We start from the raw sequence: 20686 nt of genomic DNA, 5'->3' as shown, positions 1-20686 counted from the left end.
CTATTTTTTATATTTTAAATACGTCTTAAAATTGATGAATTCAATCGTTCATACAATATTTCGATCAGTATCTCTTTCGATGATGAACTGTCGTTTGTGTAAGCCATCTCCCATATGCCATCCCGAATCGGTCAATCCGATTTTTAAATCACCAATTCCCTCATTAAATTTACTCCCATTCAATGTTATTTTTTTCAGAGATTGGCTTCGTTGTAAAAATTGCAGTACACAGTCCGTGGTTATGTGATTGAACCAGCTAAGATGTAGTTCCTCTATATTTGACCAGATATTTTGTAGCTCAAAGAATCTTCGAATATTATTTCCTTCGTCAGTCCATTGCAATACAGTTAATAATTTCAAATCATTTGTAGTTCCGAAAAATTGCAAACAATTTTGATTCAATTCCAATGATCCATTTATGAACAAATTTTTTAGATTTCCAAATGAAAATGGTATGCTCCGTAGCGCCGGTAAACCAATGTGCAGTGAAAGATGCTCAATGTGTTCCAAACGAATCGGCTCAAGTAATGGATCTTCGTTGTAAAACTCTTGTGACAGAGCACGTAATTCAAGGCACCGAAGATTTGGTAAATATTCATCGATACATTGAATAATTTCACGACTATAAACTGGAAAAATTTCCAACCGTACCAGCTGTGAATTCAATTTTAACATTTCTTCAATGTCAATCTCTTCAAATTTGTTGGCCTGAATGGTTAAATCGGTCACCGATTCAAGATGAACTCGAATTGCATTTGGATTTTTGTATCGATTTCCACCCAAATTCAAAACACGCAAACTTGGAAACAATTTCAATATACTTAAATCGCAATTGAAATTACAAGATTCCACGTGGAGGGTGTCGATCCTCTCGAATGCGTTGACACAACCATCAAAAAACGATTTCGATGAGCTACAGCCCAACCACAAGGTATTCAACGATTTCGAACAATATTTATTTATATAGCGTTCAATTTCTTCGCACAGTTCGGGCCCAACTAATCTACAATTGACCTGCAAATTCCATATGCATAAATGGCCGAAGTTTCGTAGGAATCGAAGCGCCGTTACCGGATTCAATATGGAAATGGTGTTTGTATTGCGGAGCGGCACAAGAGTTGAGTGCTTTGAAGCTATCGGCATGCTGCCAAAGCCACCAATTGACACTTTTGCATTGCTGTACTTTCGTTTAAATTCCAAACAGGCGGCTGCGTAAAAGTGACGACTAGAGTCAGCAACACTTAGTAGCTCCATCCATTCTAAGTTAATGAAGAGAGATTCCAAGCAGTCATCATTCAAACTTGTAATCTTCTTTCTGCCGGCAAACATTACAGGATCGACCACGGTTTCACAGGTACTTGAACATTCATTGACTTCCATTGGTTCACTTAAACTCATGATGCTCACTTGTTTCTTCACGGTTCAACTTCTTCACGGTTTAACTGAATCTTATTTTCAATCAAAGTACACAGAATTCATCAAAAAGAAATTATTAGATGGATTTTGGTGAAAAATTCGTCTTTCTGTGATAACTGACAAGCAAATACTGAGTTCTAAATGAACATTGTTTATCATTCAATGTCTCTATTTCATATTAACTCATGTGTATAGTTTTTAAAGAAGACAATCATCAGTCTATTCATTTTTTTAGTCTAATTACAGACAAGAAACCTAGACTCTTTAAAATGTTTTATGGCCCCTGTGTCTACTTTCAAAAGATACGCATTTACTTAAATATATGATAATGATTTTAGAATATTGTTTTTAAGTTTCCTTCTACAGTACAGTGTTTGTACACCAAAGCAAAATGACCACCTGAAAAATATGAGGTTTCATAAATTCATGCATATTTCGCATATTTCTCACTCAGGTACATTAAATAGAGCAAACAATTTATATTGTGTCGTTTGTTAATTCATTTTTGCTTATTCGAACACATCGACCAATATTACCATACAAAAATACAAGGTTCAAAGTTCATAAATGAAGCGTTAAAGTTGATTTTTTTCCAAACTGATTGAAACACACTTGTTCAATCGTATTACATTTTTTGTGACGAATTTCACTTTCCATACTATGTGAGTAAAACTGGAATTTAGCTCAAAATCCTCATGATGACTGAGTATTTTTCCATGTAAAGTTCGCCACTGTCGTTTTGAGTAGATTCTATAATGCGCAATTGCGTGAAATCAATGATATGGTCGTTTCACACAAGTTATCTGATGCTTGAGTTTTTTCTTGCATTCAAATGTCCATTAATTGCACATCACACATCTCTGAAATAAATATACGTAACTCGTTGTTCTTTGAATCAGTCGAAAGTAAATCGCAAAAGATAAAACATATATTTGAAGCGAGAAGCTTCGGTATTTTCCGCGATTAAATCATTTGTGAAGTTAATATCACAAACGTGTGGGTAAAAGCTTTAATTTGGAACTAAAGGTAGCATTCAACAGGTTCGTGAAGCTTCCTATTCGGGCTTGAAAAGTGAAAAAAACTTTAACCTTCATCTACACGCTTCATTTTTTTCTCCATAGAATAGCAAAAGGGAAAAAATGGCTAAATCTTTTCGATATCACGTTTGTGCCATTTTTGCTATTTTATTATCGACATCAGTGCTTGTTAAAAGTTTGCCTACTTCAGTTTTAGTTGATACCAAGCAACAACAGCAAAGTGAATCCTCATCGGCCGCAATAAATAAAGGTAAATGTACCCCAGAGGGACAAAATGTATTTTTTCATCTTTCATCATAAGCAAACTTAATGAAAATAAAAACGAAAGAAATAAGATGCCAGAGCCTGCATAAATTTCCATTGTATATTATTTGAGTAAAATCTTTATATGTATATATGGGATACTAAACGTTCCGAAGTTTGTATTTTAAGACCATCATTTCGATGTCATTTTACTGGAGAAACCCATTCCAATTAAAATAAAATTCGATATTAATTAAATACACTGACCATTACTTTGTCATAAAACTAGCCAATTTCCATACGATAAAAGAAAAGAGAAATTGATGAGAAAAGCTACAAATATTACTCGTAATTTGTGTGCAAACAAGTCGTTTTTTGTTACGGCGAAAAAAAAAAATATTTTCAATTAGTACTGTATCCGCATGATTTGAGCCACCTACAGCGATCAATTACACTTCATCATCCAAGTGAATGAGAAGCGAAAAAAAATGTCATACAATGTATGTATGCTAATCGAGATATTGTACAAAATGGTCACAGTTCTTTACACAATTCAAAATTGGTTGTCGTCGAGAACCACAACAACTTTATTTCTTTTTTTTTTCTTTCGCAATGCCGCAAGCGTCCTAGAAAAGCCACCAGTTTGATGAAATTTGAAACGCATTTTTCTTTTCGCACATTTTTATCCAGCCATTGTTCGGAATACACAAAAAAATGTTAGGCACGGAGGTCTCCTAAGTACATATACGCGAAATCCGAATAGAAAAGCAGACTTCGCATATACATACACATTGAAATGAATGACAACAACAGGTTGTTTGTTCACTCATGTGCAAAAATCAAAGGATAATGAATTTAGATGGGTGTTACATCTCAGAGCACGCATCAACCAAAGAGAGAAAGAAAGAAAAAAACGCGTTTTTATTCCTCGTTGCTATTCAATGTAGATTCAACTTTTCCATCCATTTTTTCACTCGCTCATAGACACATCGTAATACGTGGCGCAATGGGAATAAAAATGTCGACTGAAATATTATGTGCTATAATTCACACAGACATATAATACGCACAGAAGCATATTTATTGTTCACGATGACTTGTGAGCCAAACGATTTAACCAAAGTAGAAATTTATCAAGCTTTTAGCAATATTAACAAGACGTTCAACGCCCAACACTTCAAGTGGATTTACCCATATGGCAACGAACTAAATCACTTCAACGAATCGAACCATTTTACTTCGATTTAAAGAGCTTTTATTTTTCCAGTTGCTACTCAGTACGTTTTGGTGTGTTTTACCCATCATCACAGTATTTTATACAATCTCATATAAATGGATTGTATTATCCGATTCACACGCGCACACACAAAATCTTATTATGGAGGTTTATATTATTTGAAAAGGGCTTTTTTAAAACACTGAATAAAACATATTCAGTTGCTACGATTTATTTCAGTGGCTTGATTGCTGAGAGTTTCGACAAACGGATACCACTTTTATAAAAGAGAAGAATTACTATTTGGAGAATGAGAGTACGCCTGTGTATACATCCATGCGTATGGCAAACTATGCATATGTTTTAATTCCACTCGTGATAAAGGGTGGCATCCATAAGATAAATTGGTGTCACAAATTTTACTGTTCTGTATCAAACCTTTTGAGAAAGTAAATTAAATTAGTAAATTTGCATGAAGCACATTAGAAAAGTGAATAGAAGATTCAATTTATATTGTAAATTATTATCGATATTTTTTTCACCAAAGAGCCCTCTTCGCTATGACTTCTGATACTCTTTGGGATGGAGCAAATTTTTCTATCTTCAGAGTGACTCTTAATGAATACAATGGCATTGATGACTTTTTTTATATATGTTATGTTCAAGTTATTTTATTTCAATTTGTTTATTTCACCAAAAGCCTTTTTCCGTCTATCATTACTTTTTTATAGAGAATCATACAACGAACGTAAACGGTAAGAGCAGTCCATCATTACTAGAACATGGAAACCCAATTACTGCTGACAAAGCACAACCAAAGAAACTACACGCGATACTACAAAAACGTGGAGGTAATGAAATGTAACAATGAGGAAGCACTTTTGCAAGCATCCATATCATTTTTGCGTAATTTATTTCATTCAATATCGTATTCATAACTCATACAACCCAAAATAAAATCAGGCACATAAATGAAATTATAAACCTAAAGTTTTTGCCTCTGCATTAAATAAATTAGGAAGACTGTTGTGGTTTTAGTTTCATAATTATATTTTCCATGGACCAAATCGATTCTAATTAATTTCATTCGCTTCTCGGTTCTTTCGTATTTTGTATGGTGTGCACAAATCGATGGTAGTCAAGCAAAGTTTCTATGAGCCCAATATGCAGAGTGACCTACTATACAACAATAACATTCCACTCGGTAGTTGGGACGATCCAGAAGAAAATACACCATATTCGGAATTTCAAGACCTAGAAGACTATCCACAATATTATCAGCAACCAAGTCAGTAATTTGTTTAAATTAAATTGATTATACTAATGTTTACTTAATAACTTGTTTAACCGACTTGCTTTTTCTTAAATGTATGAAATTTATGCCCTTTAAAATTTCGATTGGGCTAGATTTGTTAAATTTAAATTTTCAATGCGTTATGAATTATTCATGTGTATTTTCATCTGTAAATCGCTATTTTTTTTGTATTTTATCATAAACAGTTTCAGCGCCACATCATCAACGACCGTACGATAATTTTCAGCACATATTGAGCTCGGATAATTTATACGATGAACCATTGGCATTACCAGTCAAATACAAATATCCAACCAGATACTTTGACGAACGACGTAAGCGTGGAGTCGTCAACAAAAATATTATGAGGTGAGAGCACATTTCATACGCATTATACAATTATATGAGTTCATCGCATGACTGTCATTTCTGCGAACATACAATCCAATTGATGGATTTCATTTCAACGACATGCACATTATTCTCGTTATTTGTAATGATGGCAGTAGCAAAAAAAAAATCTCGTTCTTCCTTCTTATTCGTTTTAATATTTTCTGCCTTCATCATTTTCTTCAACGCCAACGACTTTTATCGAGAACGGGTGGTAATTTCTAAGACATTCAATTTCTTACATCATGCAAATTATATGCTTCTTTGCGCTCAGACATTTAATGATAGAAAGCAAGATTTATAAAAATATGTCTGTCTATTCGCCGATTTTACTTTTTTTTTTTCTTTATCCAAAAATAATCAGAATCGCAATTCGATTGCAATTTTCAAGTCATAATCTATCTTATTTTGCTCATGCCAATAAGATATGTTCAATGACTCTGTCATCTAATCGAAGCGCAACAGCGAAATATACTGAATACCTACTCACCTATCAACTTATCTTTATTTTGAAATAAAAGACAGCGCCAATACTGATTTATATTTATAATTTGTTGTATATATTTTTCAAATCCATTCTACTTCAATATGATGTTGTAAACAGATAAAAGGTCGAGACAGAAAAAAATCATCTAACCTGTGGCATCATTATAATAGTCCATAAAAACCCCATTGTTTTTAAGTTCCACTGTTTCTGATTACGCCTGCATTACGTACACAGTTGTCATATTCACTCGATTGCTTGAACACAATAGAATGTCACTTTCCTTTGAATTTACATTTTTTTCTCGCACCAAACTCGATGCCATCGAGTGGGGAAATCATACCAGTCATCCAATTCAATGTTGTCGTAGGCCGTTCAATATGTCAATTTCATCCATATCGTGCTTTTCAATATATTTTGAGGTCAAGTTTGCTCATAAAATCATTTTGCGAATTTCACAGTATGTGCAGTAATGTAGTATAATTCATAAATATCTATTTCGCTAACCCTCTTGTATTCCATCATATGTGAAATATATAAGAAAATAATGGAACGGAAAAATTCCATTTTGTAAAAGTTTATCTTTAAAAATGACAAACATACGATGAGTATTTATGTTTTATGCAAAAAACTTTGAGCCTACATAAAATGTGATTCTAATGAAAGGATTCCAATGCGTACACGTTTTAATTGGAAGCTTTGAAAACAAAGAAAGCTGTGTGCATGTTTTTGACAACTTCTCTAGATATATTTATATTTGGCTTGCTTTCGCTTTTTTTAGGCAAAATATCAGACACCATATTGAGATATTTCCTGGAGGCATCTGAATCATCTCTGGCAGCTTCCGTCAGACGCTGAAATGGAGTGAAGACAAAAAAATTGATTGAATGGAAGTTTTTGCATAACTCTATCAATTGCCTCTATTGTTTTCACTCCATTTCAGCGCCTGACGATAGATGCTTGAGCTGATTCAGCTGGCTGAAAATATCTCAATTCAGTGTCTGAAATTTTTTCTTAAAAAGCGAAAGCAAGCCAACCAAAAGATGTCAAGCATCCAAAGATGTGACATGATATTAACTTAAAACCACAAAAGTGTTTTAAGATTCAAAAATTATTATCAGTATTTGTAATTGTATCTGGTAGACAATGTATTTGGATTATGTCATCTGGATATTTCAGTTCATCTGGATAACGTTGGGCGATGATAGAAGTGATAGTTATATTGTATAGGTATAACAATAATACCATAACTATAACAATCACTTCTATTGTATTCACTCTGTATCATCGCCTAAAGTTATCCAGATGACAGAATCCAAATATATTCTCTGATTACTGGTCAATGACATATAGGATTTTTTGACAAAATAAAATAAAACGGCTTTATCATGATTTTTCGCTTGAAATTTGTCACAAACATTGATTATGAGATGAAAAACCCAACAACATGCTTCTCTCCTTTGAGAATTCATCATTTTTATACAATGTTTCATTTCTTACAATGATGAAACGAGTATAACCGTCATCATCATATTCGACAATGGCTTTACAATATAACAATGGTCACGATTTTATTAGTGTAGTCTTCTATGTTTAATGTTAGTTTTTTTTCTCCATGAATCCCCAATAGATTGAAACGTGATTCAACCAAACTGAATTCAGCAGATATGCTGGCACTTTTATCGTTTCTTGAAGCAAACCAACGCAATCGCCATGACAACGTCAACGATGATATAAATTCGTTAGAATATCAGAAGCCATTCTATGGGCCATACGGTAACTTTGATGGTATCGGTAATGATGGAGACGATGAGATCAGCGATGGTGTTAACGGCAACGGTGAATGGTGGAATGACTGGATTGAGCCATCTGTTCAATATTATGGCAATCCACATGGCCGTCACGAAGAGAATTCAAGAAAACGCCTTACATCAACAGGTAATTTGCGTCACGATGTATATTGTTGTTTAGACTTTTGTGAACAAAGAGTATTGATTGTTTATTTATTAAATAACGTTCATTCATTCTCTGAATTTAACAGTATTCCCAGTGAAACGGTTCATGGTCGCAAAAAAGAAACGCACAAATCAGCATCATATATCTGATGATGGGGCTGCCATAGACGATGCCAAAGATGTCAAGAAAAAGTCTGTGTTTGGCGTTGACTTCAATCCACGTTGGGCAAGCGCTTAAATTTATTTGATTTTTTTAGTAAGAAAATTGATACGAAATACTTCGAATCTACGCATCTTGAACAATATAATGATGACACAAGGAATTTTGGGACTACATGAAATCAACAAACTAAACAATATATAATCTAAAAAAAAACAATTTCCATTTGATTAGCAAACACAGCTAATCAACCTTTTATTGAATTTCATTCGAATTTTATGTGTTTTATTTTGATTTGATTGATTTTCATTGGCATTTCTCTCGTTCTCTCTATGAACTATTTTTATGCATTCACATTTTTCGTTTTTGGAATTTGGATTGAGTATGTATGATGTATGTGTGTGTGGATCTCCTATAAAACCATCCAATCTCACTCAAACATAATAAATTTATTAAATATTTATATGCATATTGTAAGTATTTACATGTTAGTGTAATAATGATTATGATTATTACATGTACTGAATATTATATACTTGCCAAAATAAAAACATTCCATACTTGAATGAATTCATGAACATTTATCTAATATACCGCATTTACCACTATTTGAGATATATAAATATGCGTTAAGATGTGTATATTCTTTTGTTTGAATTCATTGTACAATGTCATATGATAAATAAAGGTATATTTTTGTGTCTATTTGTCCATTTAACAGAGTTTCTATTAATCTATTATTTGGATGGGTCAAGATATTTTCAACCTATATTGAAGAATACTTCGGCTAAAATAAAGACTTGAATGATAATAAATGAGTGAATAAACTCTATATTGTATAAATATTTCTATATTATATCAAAAAAAGAACTCAGCTTACTTCTTACATTCTGATGAGCATACGGGACGATTCCATGTTTAGATAAAGCAAAATTATTCGTCTGTATTCATTGAATTTCAGATGGCATTTTTGTAAATAAGAATTGACATATGCTGAATATTACTTTCTCCAATGAAATCCATCGAAATCAGCATTGCCCACCAAATTCGACTGAATGGTGTCTTGAATATTCACCAAAAAACTTGGGTTGTATTTTTTATGAACATTTTTATTATTTTTCAGCATAGTCGCAGACGCGATTACTAAGCTAAATTTTATAAAAGGTATTGGATTCCACATTTTATGCACAGTATGTATTAATAGTCGTACATTGTTCCTTTTCAATAAAAAAAAGATACTTACCACATTCATGTAGGTTTATTCTAAATTAAATGGCATTGTCTGAATTGGAAAATCAGTCCACTGAAAGTTAATGTTGCAGTATAAAATGGTTGTATTCCATATCAAAATGAACAAACAGCATTCATTAAATGTATTACATCAGATTTTAGTGTTTCGTCAGAAATTTGTGAAGAATTTTCATATTATAAATAACAATAAACTCTATATGTCGCATTTGTTATTATTATCAGTTCAGTTTGTTCATGTTATTATAAAAGTTCTCGATTTCAAACAAAACCTTTTTTTATAAAAAAATTTGAATTCATTTTATTTTAAGTTACAATTCCTTATTCTCTATTCCAATACAAAAATCGAGATTATTTATCAATTTTTCAATAGAAAAAATAATGTTCAAATAATTTAGAAGAAATAATTTAGAAAAAACTGTTTATCATCCGAACAAAAAAAAAAAACAGAAAAGAACACTTTTCGATTAAACATCGCAATTAATTTTGAAATCAAAATCTGTTGTATAAACAAATCAAACTGAAATATAGTAGCATGAATCTACCGTAATTGAATCCGTCGTGTTTTCTTGCGTTTCGCCGTTTTACGATAGCCTTTGCCATACCACCCAGGTTGTACAACACGTTGAGTCATATTATTCGCTGTAGTCGAATGATCGACTTTGAGTCGTTTTGTACGGCTTGAATCAGTGTCATCTTCTTCGGAGTTTGTTTTTGGCCCTTCGCTGCCATCGATTTCATCTAACGAAGTTTGTTCCTCGTCAATGTCATTATCATAGTCGCAGCATTCACATAGAATACGTTTGCCGTTACGACGTCGCGTGACCGACACATGAAACTCTTGAAGTGGCTGATAGAATTGGCACTTATCCTCAGCGTAATTGTCAAAACAGAATTCACACTCAGCTAAATTACGATTCAGCTGATGAATTGGTATGACTATTCTGCTCCAAATGTCGACTTCATTTGGTGGCGGATTTATAATGCTATGCAGTCCCGAATACGCATAGTTTACATCGTACCAATGTGGTACTACACCTTCTATTGCTCGATAGCAATTGATAAGCGATTTTAAATAACCTGAAAATCATTGAACACAAGAAACGGTAAATTTAATTGGTTTATTTTGAATGATAATCAATGGTTTTTTCTAACATACCTTCATCTTGTTTCTCATCGCCATCTCCTTTTTCAAATTTGAGCTCCGATTTCATATTATTATGTTGTACGCTCAGATTATGATTTGTTGTGGCTTCATCTTTCATTCGCATCAATTCCATGGTTTCTGCTTTAGTTGTGTCATGTGGTGAGATCTCATGACTTTGTATGTTGGGTTGGGTTGTATTTAATTCGATATGACTGTTTGGAGGTAGTTTTGCATCAACATTATCAGTGCGTAAACAGTCTTTTGGCTCTCTTTCACTTAAACAGTATTCATTTTCCTTTAATTTCATTTCCACAGCATTTTCTTGGCAACTGTCAGACTTTTTATTTGTTTTTAAATTATGCGTAGTAGCTGCATCGGTGTTGTTCTTAATATTTTCACTTTTAATGTCATCCGAGGCTTTTATGTAATTTTTATTTTGCGCATTTTCCACTTTACTCTCATCATTATTCGCATCGGTCTCACTCTTGGGAGTATTTTCATCGTACATGCTTTTGTTGATTTCATTTTTGACTTCTTGTTTTATCAGCAATTCATCGGTATGATGTTTTAGCATTGGCTGTGAAACGGTGTGCTGTTCTTCTGGCAGTAGTCGGCTTACATGTGCAAAAATCGGATCTTTCACACGATTATAAGGAGCGACATTAATATTCATATACTTCATCACCAATTTCATGACTTCATCACATTTTCCATTGATTTTGAGCGATGCGATCTTATCCTTCGGTGTCCATTGCAAATTTACAATGTAGATTTTAGGTCGTTTGTTTTTCGGTCGATCCATTTGCCAAAGCCATGAGTATTTCTTGAGTACTTTTAAACTTGAGCCCAAACACAAAATCACATCAGCCTTCTCGGCGTTTTTACACGCAATTTCCCAATTTAGCGGCCACTTCAAACGTCCTGAAAATTTTATTCGAAACAATTTTAGGTGGTAAACAAATAGAATTACGCATAACGTAAGTTAATAAATTATTAAAAAGAGATTCGATTTGATTTATTCAAAAATTAAATATTTCTGCGGAAACATCAATTTCTATAAAATCAACGAGCGATTGAAGCGTAAGTAATTTGCAATGACGATGTTACATATTGCGCGTTTTTCATGTAAACATGCTTGGATTAGGGTTGATAAAATCGTTTTATATTTTCAACGATAGTAATTGAGTAAATAAAATATTGAAAAATTACATTTTATTAGATTGGTTGTAACTAGAACAGACGACGACAAAATACGACTTGTGTAAAATAAATAGTTTTTTTTATCAAACATTCAAGTAATCCAATCTTTTTCGATAGACTCTTATTGAGTCCATATTTATTATACGGCAAAAATCTAGCGATAACATAACAATAACAGAGCATAAAAAAATATCTAAGTACCTCGTTCACCAAAGTGTACAATGGTATCGATGAGTGGTTTGAAGCAAAAATGGCACCGTCTGTTTGTTTTATGATTGTACCGGGCTGTGAGTTCCGTTGTATCAAAACTTCGCCAATATTCAACATTTGGCTTACAATATTTACATACTTCGATGTACATATTACCATGAACTTCGCTGAGCAACCGACGCGGTAGGCCTGACCGCAAATGTAAACCGTCACAATTTTGTGATAACGTATAACGTAGAATGTTGCGACGATGTAGTTCATATAGCGACATATGTGTAAATGTTGGATCAGCAAGTGATAAATCATATTCGCCAATTTTTTTCCCCTGTTGCAGCAAAGTCCAAATACCTTAGAAGAGTTTTTATTAGGTTCTGTGTCCTAACATTTTCACTTGACTGTACTTACCTTGACTGCCGCGATAGTCGGGTATTTGAGCTGATGTACTTATGCCGGCACCAGTGTATACAACCAAATGTTGAGCCCGAGATAAAACATTGGCCAATTTTTTCGCTTTTTCTTCAATCACTTCCGGTGGATCTTCTTTTTCCAATACTCGTTCACGCGTATTAGCAATGTGTTCGCGACGCTTGATAATCTGACGCACAATATCTGCGTTTGCTTCCAATTGTTTGAGTTCATCGGACGTTCGTGTTTCTTCGCTCTTACGTAAAATTATCGAAATCTGTATTTCAGAGTAAAAAAATGATACATCAAATCATTTTGTGCTAAACTCATATGTAAACAACCAAACTAAAATAGAATCATAATGTTTACAAATAGTATATTATTCATACATACACACATGCACACAAACACACACATACATGTTGGACACACGCTTGTAATAGCGTGCGTTGCGTATGCATGAGAGTGTATGCGTTTAGTGTGAACGTGACTTAGAATATACAAAAGAAGAATGCTCAACCACATTTTGACTATATAATTGACTCTCATTTCACATACAACCAAATATGCTAAAATTGTGAAAAGTTTCATGCGAAAAATGAAATTTAATTTTGAAGCAAGACAATTACTCACCCGCTGATATGATTCACGTTTTTTCTGTTTTTCAGAAACTTGTACATTTTCATTACATTTTCGTCGCCTTGCATAACTTTTGTAAGGATTGACATCGTCGTTTGAGCTACAGCCACTTAGTGTAAGTCCATTTCCATTGTCATCGTTGCCACTATTTGAATCCTTTTCAATTTCACTAGTTTCGGGCGCATTGTTGACCATCTTCTCGTTGTATTAATTTATCGTTTCACTTGTTTCTTTGAATCGTGTTGTATTTCATTTCGAGGCTTTGTGCAGCATATTCTTGTCTACAAAAAAAATGAAATAAAATATTGACACACATAACCATTAATTTAACGTTGAAACCACATTGATTTTAACTCAATATTATCCAAAACTATTGAACATTCACACACAGAAATTCGATGAGATATTTTGTAAGTTTGAAAAATACGCACTATTTTGTGACGATAATGTGCTTCTTTTGAACACTTCTTTGCCGCATATAGATATGTTAGAAACAATAGCGATTTATAGTCGCCGTTTCATTATGCGAAGAATGAAACACGTACACATGCACAACGAATGAGACGCTCATTCACTGTTTACAAATGTTTTACTAGACCAATTCAAAAAGTTGCTGCTTCTTTTTCACATTGTTCGTTTTCTTGTATTTATCATACCTTCTCGCTTCTATTCAATGCGAATCAAGAAACACGCCAACTCACACAAATACACGCGCACACGCACACAGACGCGTGTATACCTTCCGTCCATACAACAAATACCATGCATGTACTGGCCCAATTGTTTTGGTTTGCACACAACAACAAACACTGACATTTCGCTTGCTGTCACTCAAACAACACAAACACGCGCACCGCATGTGTGAAATGTGTGAAGAATTCAATTTCAACACGAACAAATTACCAACATACCAAACATATTTTTAATTATTATACGACACTCTATGCATATATTAATATCATCTATAGATGCAATGAAATTAAATAGTTTTCTATGGATTTTTTCCAGATTCTGGCGGGCAAAGTATCTTTCATTCAAGTATCTGTACACTGTAAAGAATATTTTTTCAATTTGTACTTAAGGTCGCACATTTGCCCTCCCCATATATCTATATTTAATCGGTTTTGTTGAATACAAACATTTGAATTATCACGAAAGTTGGAAACCTCATCTTGAATCGATTAATTTTTAATTTATTGAATGAAATGATAAAATGCGAATTAATTTGATTTTGCCAGTGCACCTTAGGTCATCCAATTTTTCTAGTTACTAGGAGGAAATTTTAAAATTAACGAATGAAACCCAAATAGGTTGAGTTACACAAAATAGTTTTTTTTTTCATCGAAAATGTCAGTCCTTCTAAAATAAATAATTTATGAATATGTCGGAATGAAAAGAAAGCCAACCAAATTTGATTCTTATCAATTAAACCTTTATTTATTTGAACTTAATTATGAATGACATTTTCTTCTGATTTTCGTGCTATTAAATTGTGGTCAAGAATAAATCCGATAATAAGCTTTAGATTAAACGATACAATTGTTTGTTTCTAATCGGAAAAATTTATAAAAGATGCACATTAAACGCTCACAACACATAAAAATCGTAGTTTGGTATGAAATATCGCGTTTTCTAGATATATTTATCATTATTATTATTATTATTATAATTGATGATCATAGTTTATTGTTCACCTCTCTAGAGAACGTAATCAAGTTCATATCGGGCGTATTGGTTTTTAGTGTCATTTGCGATTCTGGGATAGCCAGCTATCAGGGCGTCTTGGCTGCCAATGTATAATGAATTGTAGATTTTCCAATACACATCACGTACCTTTCGAGCCGGGTGGAATAGTCCCTGAAAATGATCAATAACAATGTTTGACATGAATATTTTGGATTAACATGGAAATTGTATGCGATTCAACGTTACCTGTAAAGTGTATTGGAGAATTTTGTTGGGTCCAAGTGCAACTCTCAGCCCGTCGACTGCATCCATGAATGCTTGAACCAAATGTGGTGACGTTTCAAAAATATTTGGCCACACATAATTTAATAAATGCGTTAAAGCATCTTCGCAACCAAATCCATAAACGCCCAATGCCATGTGTTTGATGGCTGCACAAGCTGTTTGCCGATGAACCAAATCTCGATCCATTAATGCATCTTCAAGCAATGGACACACCGAATAGATATAATCTTTTCCCATTTCACCGATGTATTCGAATAAGAATGACATTGACTTTAGCACACCATTTTGAACGTTCAATTCGGGAACACGATATTCATTCATTAGGGCTGGTAAAACGGTAAATGGTCGACATGTTTCAGCAACGATGGCAATTGCAACTGTAGTACAAACACGATTTTGACGTTCTTGTACTTTTAAATTATTCAATAGTGTAGCTAACACATCGTGTGGGCCGATGGCCTTGGCAATGTAACCGAATGTATTGACGGTGGCACGTCGAATGGCTTTCTTGTGTGCCTTCAATAATTCAAGTAATTCGAAACAAATACGCATCCATTCACGTGCCGACACATACTCAGGACCACGATCAGCAATACGACCGACCAAATCAATACAGTTCTCTTGTACTTTCTCGTGACGATTCTTTAGAATGGGCGTTAATCGAGGTAGTAAATCTTTGATTGGCGGTGTCATTTTTGTCATGCCAATCACATTGACGATTGCTTTCAATGCGCCCAAAATCGATCCCAATACTTCTGGATATTCTTCACCAAGATATTCATAGAGCACGACACCCAAATGTCCCATCAATTTTTCTTCCTGGCATGTTTTCATGACAACGGCAATGCGTGAAATCAAATCGGCCGCTTGTTGACGCACCTTTGCCGATTTATTATTCAAACGCCATAGAATTGTACCGCAAATTTGTGGTAAATATGATTTTACCCGCTTTCCCAATTGATTCACAATCGTTCCGAAACCATTTAACATAACAACATCTTCGGTTGTTTGTTCTTGGAACGCATACAAAATGCCATCGATTAATAATTCTTCCAGATGTGAATCGATATCAGCAGCACCCAAATTGGCCATAATTTTTTCAATTGTTTCCATCACCATTTTACGATACGTTTCGTTTTCATCTTTTAAATCGTCAACCACACGATGTATGATTTCGGATGCGCCCACTTTGTTCGCAATTTCGACAGTGGTGTCAACCAATTGACGATAGTTTCGCCTATCTAACGCCATACGATGATTCCAGAAGTGCTTGAAGAAATGCGGTAAAATCTCTTCTTTTATATATTGCGGTTCAACACCATCCGTTGCACAACATTGTTTCACGACTTTCAATACGATTTTCTTCATTTCTTCGTCGGGCGATTGAAACTCACGAATTAAAATCAACATCACTTCTCTGGTATAGTAATTTGCATATTCAGCATCCATCAATGGGATCAAATAACCAATGGCCTTTAAAAATGCAGCCAACCCTTTACCACGATGTGTTCGAATACCCTTCCACAATGGTTTGAGTACGGAATCGAACGATTCGATACCGTATGGTGTGGCGGCTTCGGCAAGTGCAGCAATAGCCAATGCTGTTATTGTACGTACCTTCTGTTGCTCATCAACTAAACCATGTTCGATAATCTGTACCAAACTCTTGAGATGGGGCAAAATGGCGCATCCCATTAAAATGGCAATTTGTTGCACAATTTTGATGCCAGTGTGTCGGGCCTGCCATGATTTTTTACTCTTGCAAACGGCTTTTAAAAAGGGCAACAATGAAGGAATACCCAAAGCCGATGCGACAACAGCGAATGCACGTGCAGTTGTGTTTCGCACGTATTCATCAATGTTGTCAATGTCTGGACGCATTGTTGAAATCATCGTTGCCAAACCGGCTGCTTTGGCCAAATTTGAAATAATCTCACGTCCTTCAACACGTGCATAATAATCTTCATCAATCAACAATGGTTCAATAACCACAAGGATTTTGTGCACGTATGGTCGTACCAAATCGTCCAATTTATACAAAATACGATCGATAACTTTGACAAGTAAATGACGCTCTTGGTCTTCGAGTGTCGGTGACATGAGCAATGGTAAGATTTGATTAAACAATGGGCCAGCTCCGAATTCACGTGCTTTGTCAGTGATTTGACGCAATGCTGATTTTCGCATTGGTGGCGTACCGTTCTTGATTTTTAGCAGGAGCTTCATGATTTTTCGCTCTTTTTGCTCTTCCGGACTTAAATTCTCTTCATCCACATCGAGCAGCAATTTATCAAAATATTGAGCATCTTCCGGTTTCATGAACGGCAAATTTTGTCCCTTTGGTTGATTGTCCATGAATTTTGCTTGTTTATCTTCCTGCTGAATGAAGAATCCGTGTGGAGTTTGGCCAGACATTGGTGTCGGTGTGGCAAGCAATTTACGACCAGGTGTACGAAGTGGAACATAACCAGCTGGTGGAGGCAACACCTTGTATCCAGGCGGAAACATTACATCTAACTCTTCGTCGGTGAATGGTCGATTACGTTCGTCAATTTCTTTTTCCCATCGGTATGCTTGCAATTGCTCTGGTGTCATTGCGGCCAATGCACCTAAATTAAATTTTAAATTCATGTTAGAAAATTTCATAAAATGGTTTAATTTAATATTTTTTACCTGGCGTTGGTGTGGCTAACAATGCTGCTTTTAAGCCGATAGGGGTAGATCCACCAGGTGTAAGCAATGGTGTTGCATGTCCTGGAGTGGCCGATGGTGTCATTGATGGTGTAGCCAAACCGATGCTTGGTGTCATCGATGGCGTGGCAGTTGGGGTTTCATCCCACCGCGATCGTCTTTTTGATGCGCTTGCCGCTTCAATTATACGCTCTTCGGCCCGATCAGCTTTTGGAGTTTCCATCCATCCAGAATTATGTCCAGGCGTTTCTCGTTCAGTACGCGGCGTTTCGTCCCATCGATTTCTTCGTGCACTCTTTTCATGTGCTGGTGTTTCGAGTGCTGGAGTAGATGGAACATGCGCTGGGGTCGCATCCCACATTCTTTGTGTACGCGGTGTTGCTCCTGGCGTTTGTGCCTCAGCACCAAATGCCGGCGTTTTCTATGGGAAAAAAAATATCCAAAATTCCATGAGCATTTACCAATTTATTTCACATTATTCTAGAATATTTTCTTTTTTTTTTCAAAACTAACCTCGACATCATTCCACGTTGGAGTAACCGCACCGGCCGCCTTTTTTGCTGGTACAAATTGATCATCAATTGTTTGATCCCAACGACCGCGTTTACGTGGCTCTGCAGCTTTGCTCGCATCACCATTACTTGACTTCACCAAAGTTCCATCTTTTGATTTCTCTTGAATTTTTTTGCGCAACTGTTTTAAAGAAGAAATGAAGCATTAAATGACTGAAATTCCATGTAAAAAAAAAAACATTTGCAAAATCTTACCTCCGTTTCTTCGCCTGCCAGCATTTGCTCTCGCATAATCTGGGTGTATGTTCTCGATGTAACATCTGGAGTCTTTCCTCCTGCAAAATAGCAAATGAAGAAAAGAAAAAGTCTAACATTAATGACCACGAATAGTAACGTAATTTCTGCTGTTTTTTTTTGTTCATTTTTACAAATAAAAATGTATAAAATCTCGAATTATTCCTTTTATTTCAAAAACTCATTTGAAATTTGATTGTCTTTTTTCAGTATTACTACAGGTTGTTCACTACAGGACGATTTGAAACTGAAAGGTTTATTTTTGATTATTGGTTCAAATTTCAGGAATGATTTTAATTTTTGTAAATAAAAGGATTATTTGTATACGTACGTGCTGGAACAGACTCTCGTCTCCCATCGATTTAAATATTTTTAAAATTTGAGTGTTTGATTTTTTATGACATGATATTTTTTTGTCTGTTTATCTTATTTTTTATATCCTGAAATAATTCTGTTGTGATTAATACTTTTTGACTAAACTTTTTTAAAAAATGCATTCATTCTCACACAATACACGAAATTGACAATGGAAATTGGCGGAACATTGTTTCGAGAGAAATATTGAATAAAATTCTGTTCTCTTTGTAGTGAGTTGACAAAATTGTCACATGACTTGCTCTTTCTCTCTCTCTCATTTTCTTCCTGTTTTTTGCTTATTTCGATTGTCATTTCCGAAACCAGAGACAGACTCTCCATTCATTGATGAAGTTCTCAACCTTTTTGTCTTATTTTGGTTTCAAGTCAACATTTGGATGCATCAGCGATTCGGTAGAGTCGATTTGTGACTTGTTTGTGATATCGGACACACACTGACTTTTTTAAGATAGTCGTCCGTGACCTGTATTGACAATGTTTGGTAATATTAATAATGGACTCTTCAATGGGGAGTAAATACTCTCACAAACATTCATACGAAATAATTTTTTATTGTTCGGTTACCATTTATAAAAAACTCTTATCATTTTGATCAATCATACTCTCTTTCTCTCTTTCATTGACTATTCAAATTTATCTGCTTTGGCTATTAACTGGTTAGACATCATTTTTACTAGATTTACTGGCTAAATCTAACTAAAATACATTATATAGAGATGAATCGATACTAACCGTCGGCAAATGGATCTGCTCGCTCTGGTGAAATGACAAAACGACGACGTTTTTGTCGATATTCATCTTCTCTGTCAGCAATAGTTGGTCGACGACGATCCGCAAATGGATCTTGCTCGTCTTTTTCACCCTGTAAAAAAGAATTTAAATCAAATGTTTGCGATAAAATAAATATCGAAATTAAGTCGCTGCATTTTAATGTAAAATTCTGTATTTGATGTAAACACAACGAATGGTTCACATGACAACACTGTGAAAAATCAATAAATCTTACCTGTTTAATGACATCCTTCAGAATGCTTTTGGGTGCCGTGTATGTTGTTCGTTTGGTAATGGGTAAACCGTCATCATCATCGTCGTCTGCATCATCGTTCGCAGCAATTGAGGTCATGTAACCTTCGTACCGTTTCCTCTTATCGCCACCGTCATCATATAATTCGCTGTCAAAGTAGCCGCTCTCCAACAAGCCAACACCTTTTTCACTAGCCTGTGAAGCAGCTAATTCCTTTTTTTTAGTTTGAATGTCGGCAATTTGAGCCTCGATATCTGCAATAAAAGAAAGAACATGTTCCAAAGAAATTAAAAACAAATCAAAATCATAACAAAATTTGTATCTACGTTTAATTTGTAATTCATGTTTTGGTTAGGAAACCACATCACAAGCGACAATGCAAACGTATACAATCGTTCAATGAATTTTATCTGAAATCAGAATAATTTCTGGAAAATTGCTTTTCACAACTATTTTCATATATGAGAATTGTAACTTTTTTACAGATTTCTGTTATTTTCATATTGAAATAACGACGAATTTTAAGAAAAAAAGCGAAAAATATTACCTTCGTGGGTTCTTGCGATGCCGTCCATTTTTATTTTGTGAAAGTCAAAATCAGTCGTATAGCGCTCTTTCCATTGATTCGTGACAGAAGGGAGTTCTTTTTTTCATGCATAAAGTATTTCGAGCTATGTCAATTTAACTAGCTCAAATACCGGCTTTGATGAACTCTTTTCAATATTTTATATATATCACAATTTTCAGTGCAAATAAAAGCACCCTCAAAAAAATA

General features: G+C 34.6%; 3 protein-coding genes across 4 annotated transcripts; 1 reads left to right on the top strand and 2 right to left on the bottom strand.

The window, feature by feature from the left end:
* Positions 1-2273: 2273 nt before the first annotated feature.
* On the top strand, positions 2274-8784 carry LOC116341354. The gene is made up of 7 exons (XM_031768357.1): positions 2274-2456; positions 2538-2703; positions 4644-4763; positions 5051-5200; positions 5413-5575; positions 7711-8018; positions 8122-8784. Exons 2-7 carry the CDS (start codon positions 2556-2558, stop codon positions 8271-8273), a joined length of 1041 nt encoding a protein of 346 aa, XP_031624217.1. The 5' UTR covers positions 2274-2456; positions 2538-2555; the 3' UTR covers positions 8274-8784.
* Positions 8785-9876: 1092 nt separating this feature from the next.
* On the bottom strand, positions 9877-13650 carry LOC116340850 (NAD-dependent protein deacetylase Sirt7). Its single transcript, XM_031767563.1, has 6 exons — positions 13476-13650; positions 13039-13325; positions 12406-12682; positions 11992-12348; positions 10603-11511; positions 9877-10523 (listed from the first exon to the last, which is right to left on the bottom strand). Exons 2-6 carry the CDS (start codon positions 13237-13239, stop codon positions 9985-9987), a joined length of 2283 nt encoding a protein of 760 aa, XP_031623423.1. The 5' UTR covers positions 13240-13325; positions 13476-13650; the 3' UTR covers positions 9877-9984.
* An 804-nt stretch (positions 13651-14454) lies between these two features.
* On the bottom strand, positions 14455-20626 carry LOC116341457 (splicing factor 3B subunit 1). Of its 2 annotated transcripts, XM_031768570.1 has the most exons (8): positions 20459-20626; positions 19894-20165; positions 19620-19749; positions 18474-18553; positions 18220-18399; positions 17689-18127; positions 14977-17624; positions 14455-14901 (listed from the first exon to the last, which is right to left on the bottom strand). In XM_031768570.1, the coding sequence occupies exons 1-8, from the start codon at positions 20484-20486 to the stop codon at positions 14743-14745; spliced, it is 3936 nt and encodes a 1311-aa protein (XP_031624430.1). In that variant the 5' UTR covers positions 20487-20626; the 3' UTR covers positions 14455-14742. The 2 variants fall into 2 exon arrangements, with proteins under 2 accessions (XP_031624430.1, XP_031624431.1); XM_031768571.1 differs by lacking the exons at positions 19620-19749; positions 19894-20165; positions 20459-20626 and adding an exon at positions 18844-19326.
* Positions 20627-20686: the final 60 nt, after the last annotated feature.

This window comes from Contarinia nasturtii, unplaced genomic scaffold (genome assembly GCF_009176525.2).
Source record: "Contarinia nasturtii isolate CC-2019 unplaced genomic scaffold, AAFC_CNas_1.1 Cnas_scaffold_695, whole genome shotgun sequence".
Lineage (NCBI taxonomy): Eukaryota > Metazoa > Arthropoda > Insecta > Diptera > Cecidomyiidae > Contarinia > Contarinia nasturtii.
Note: the sequence above shows the minus strand (reverse complement) of the source record. Positions and strands in the feature narration are given on the sequence as shown.

What these genes read in the sequence shown, in the direction of transcription:
- LOC116340850 (XM_031767563.1), bottom strand. Translation starts at nt 13,239, where the DNA reads ATGGTCAACAATGCGCCCGAAACTAGTGAAATTGAAAAGGATTCAAAT. An exon ending in AACGTGAATCATATCAGCGG is followed by an intron (nt 12,683 to 13,038) that starts GTGAGTAATTGT and finishes TCTGAAATACAG; the next exon opens with ATTTCGATAATTTTACGTAA. An exon ending in TGTACACTTTGGTGAACGAG is followed by an intron (nt 11,512 to 11,991) that starts GTACTTAGATAT and finishes TAAAATTTTCAG; the next exon opens with GACGTTTGAAGTGGCCGCTA.
- LOC116341354 (XM_031768357.1), top strand. Translation starts at nt 2,556, where the DNA reads ATGGCTAAATCTTTTCGATATCACGTTTGTGCCATTTTTGCTATTTTA. An exon ending in ATCGGCCGCAATAAATAAAG is followed by an intron (nt 2,704 to 4,643) that starts GTAAATGTACCC and finishes ACTTTTTTATAG; the next exon opens with AGAATCATACAACGAACGTA. An exon ending in AAAACGCCTTACATCAACAG is followed by an intron (nt 8,019 to 8,121) that starts GTAATTTGCGTC and finishes TGAATTTAACAG; the next exon opens with TATTCCCAGTGAAACGGTTC.
- LOC116341457 (XM_031768570.1), bottom strand. Translation starts at nt 20,486, where the DNA reads ATGGACGGCATCGCAAGAACCCACGAAG. An exon ending in CAACGTGGAATGATGTCGAG is followed by an intron (nt 18,128 to 18,219) that starts GTTAGTTTTGAA and finishes TTTTTCCCATAG; the next exon opens with AAAACGCCGGCATTTGGTGC. An exon ending in TTCTCCAATACACTTTACAG is followed by an intron (nt 14,902 to 14,976) that starts GTAACGTTGAAT and finishes GATCATTTTCAG; the next exon opens with GGACTATTCCACCCGGCTCG.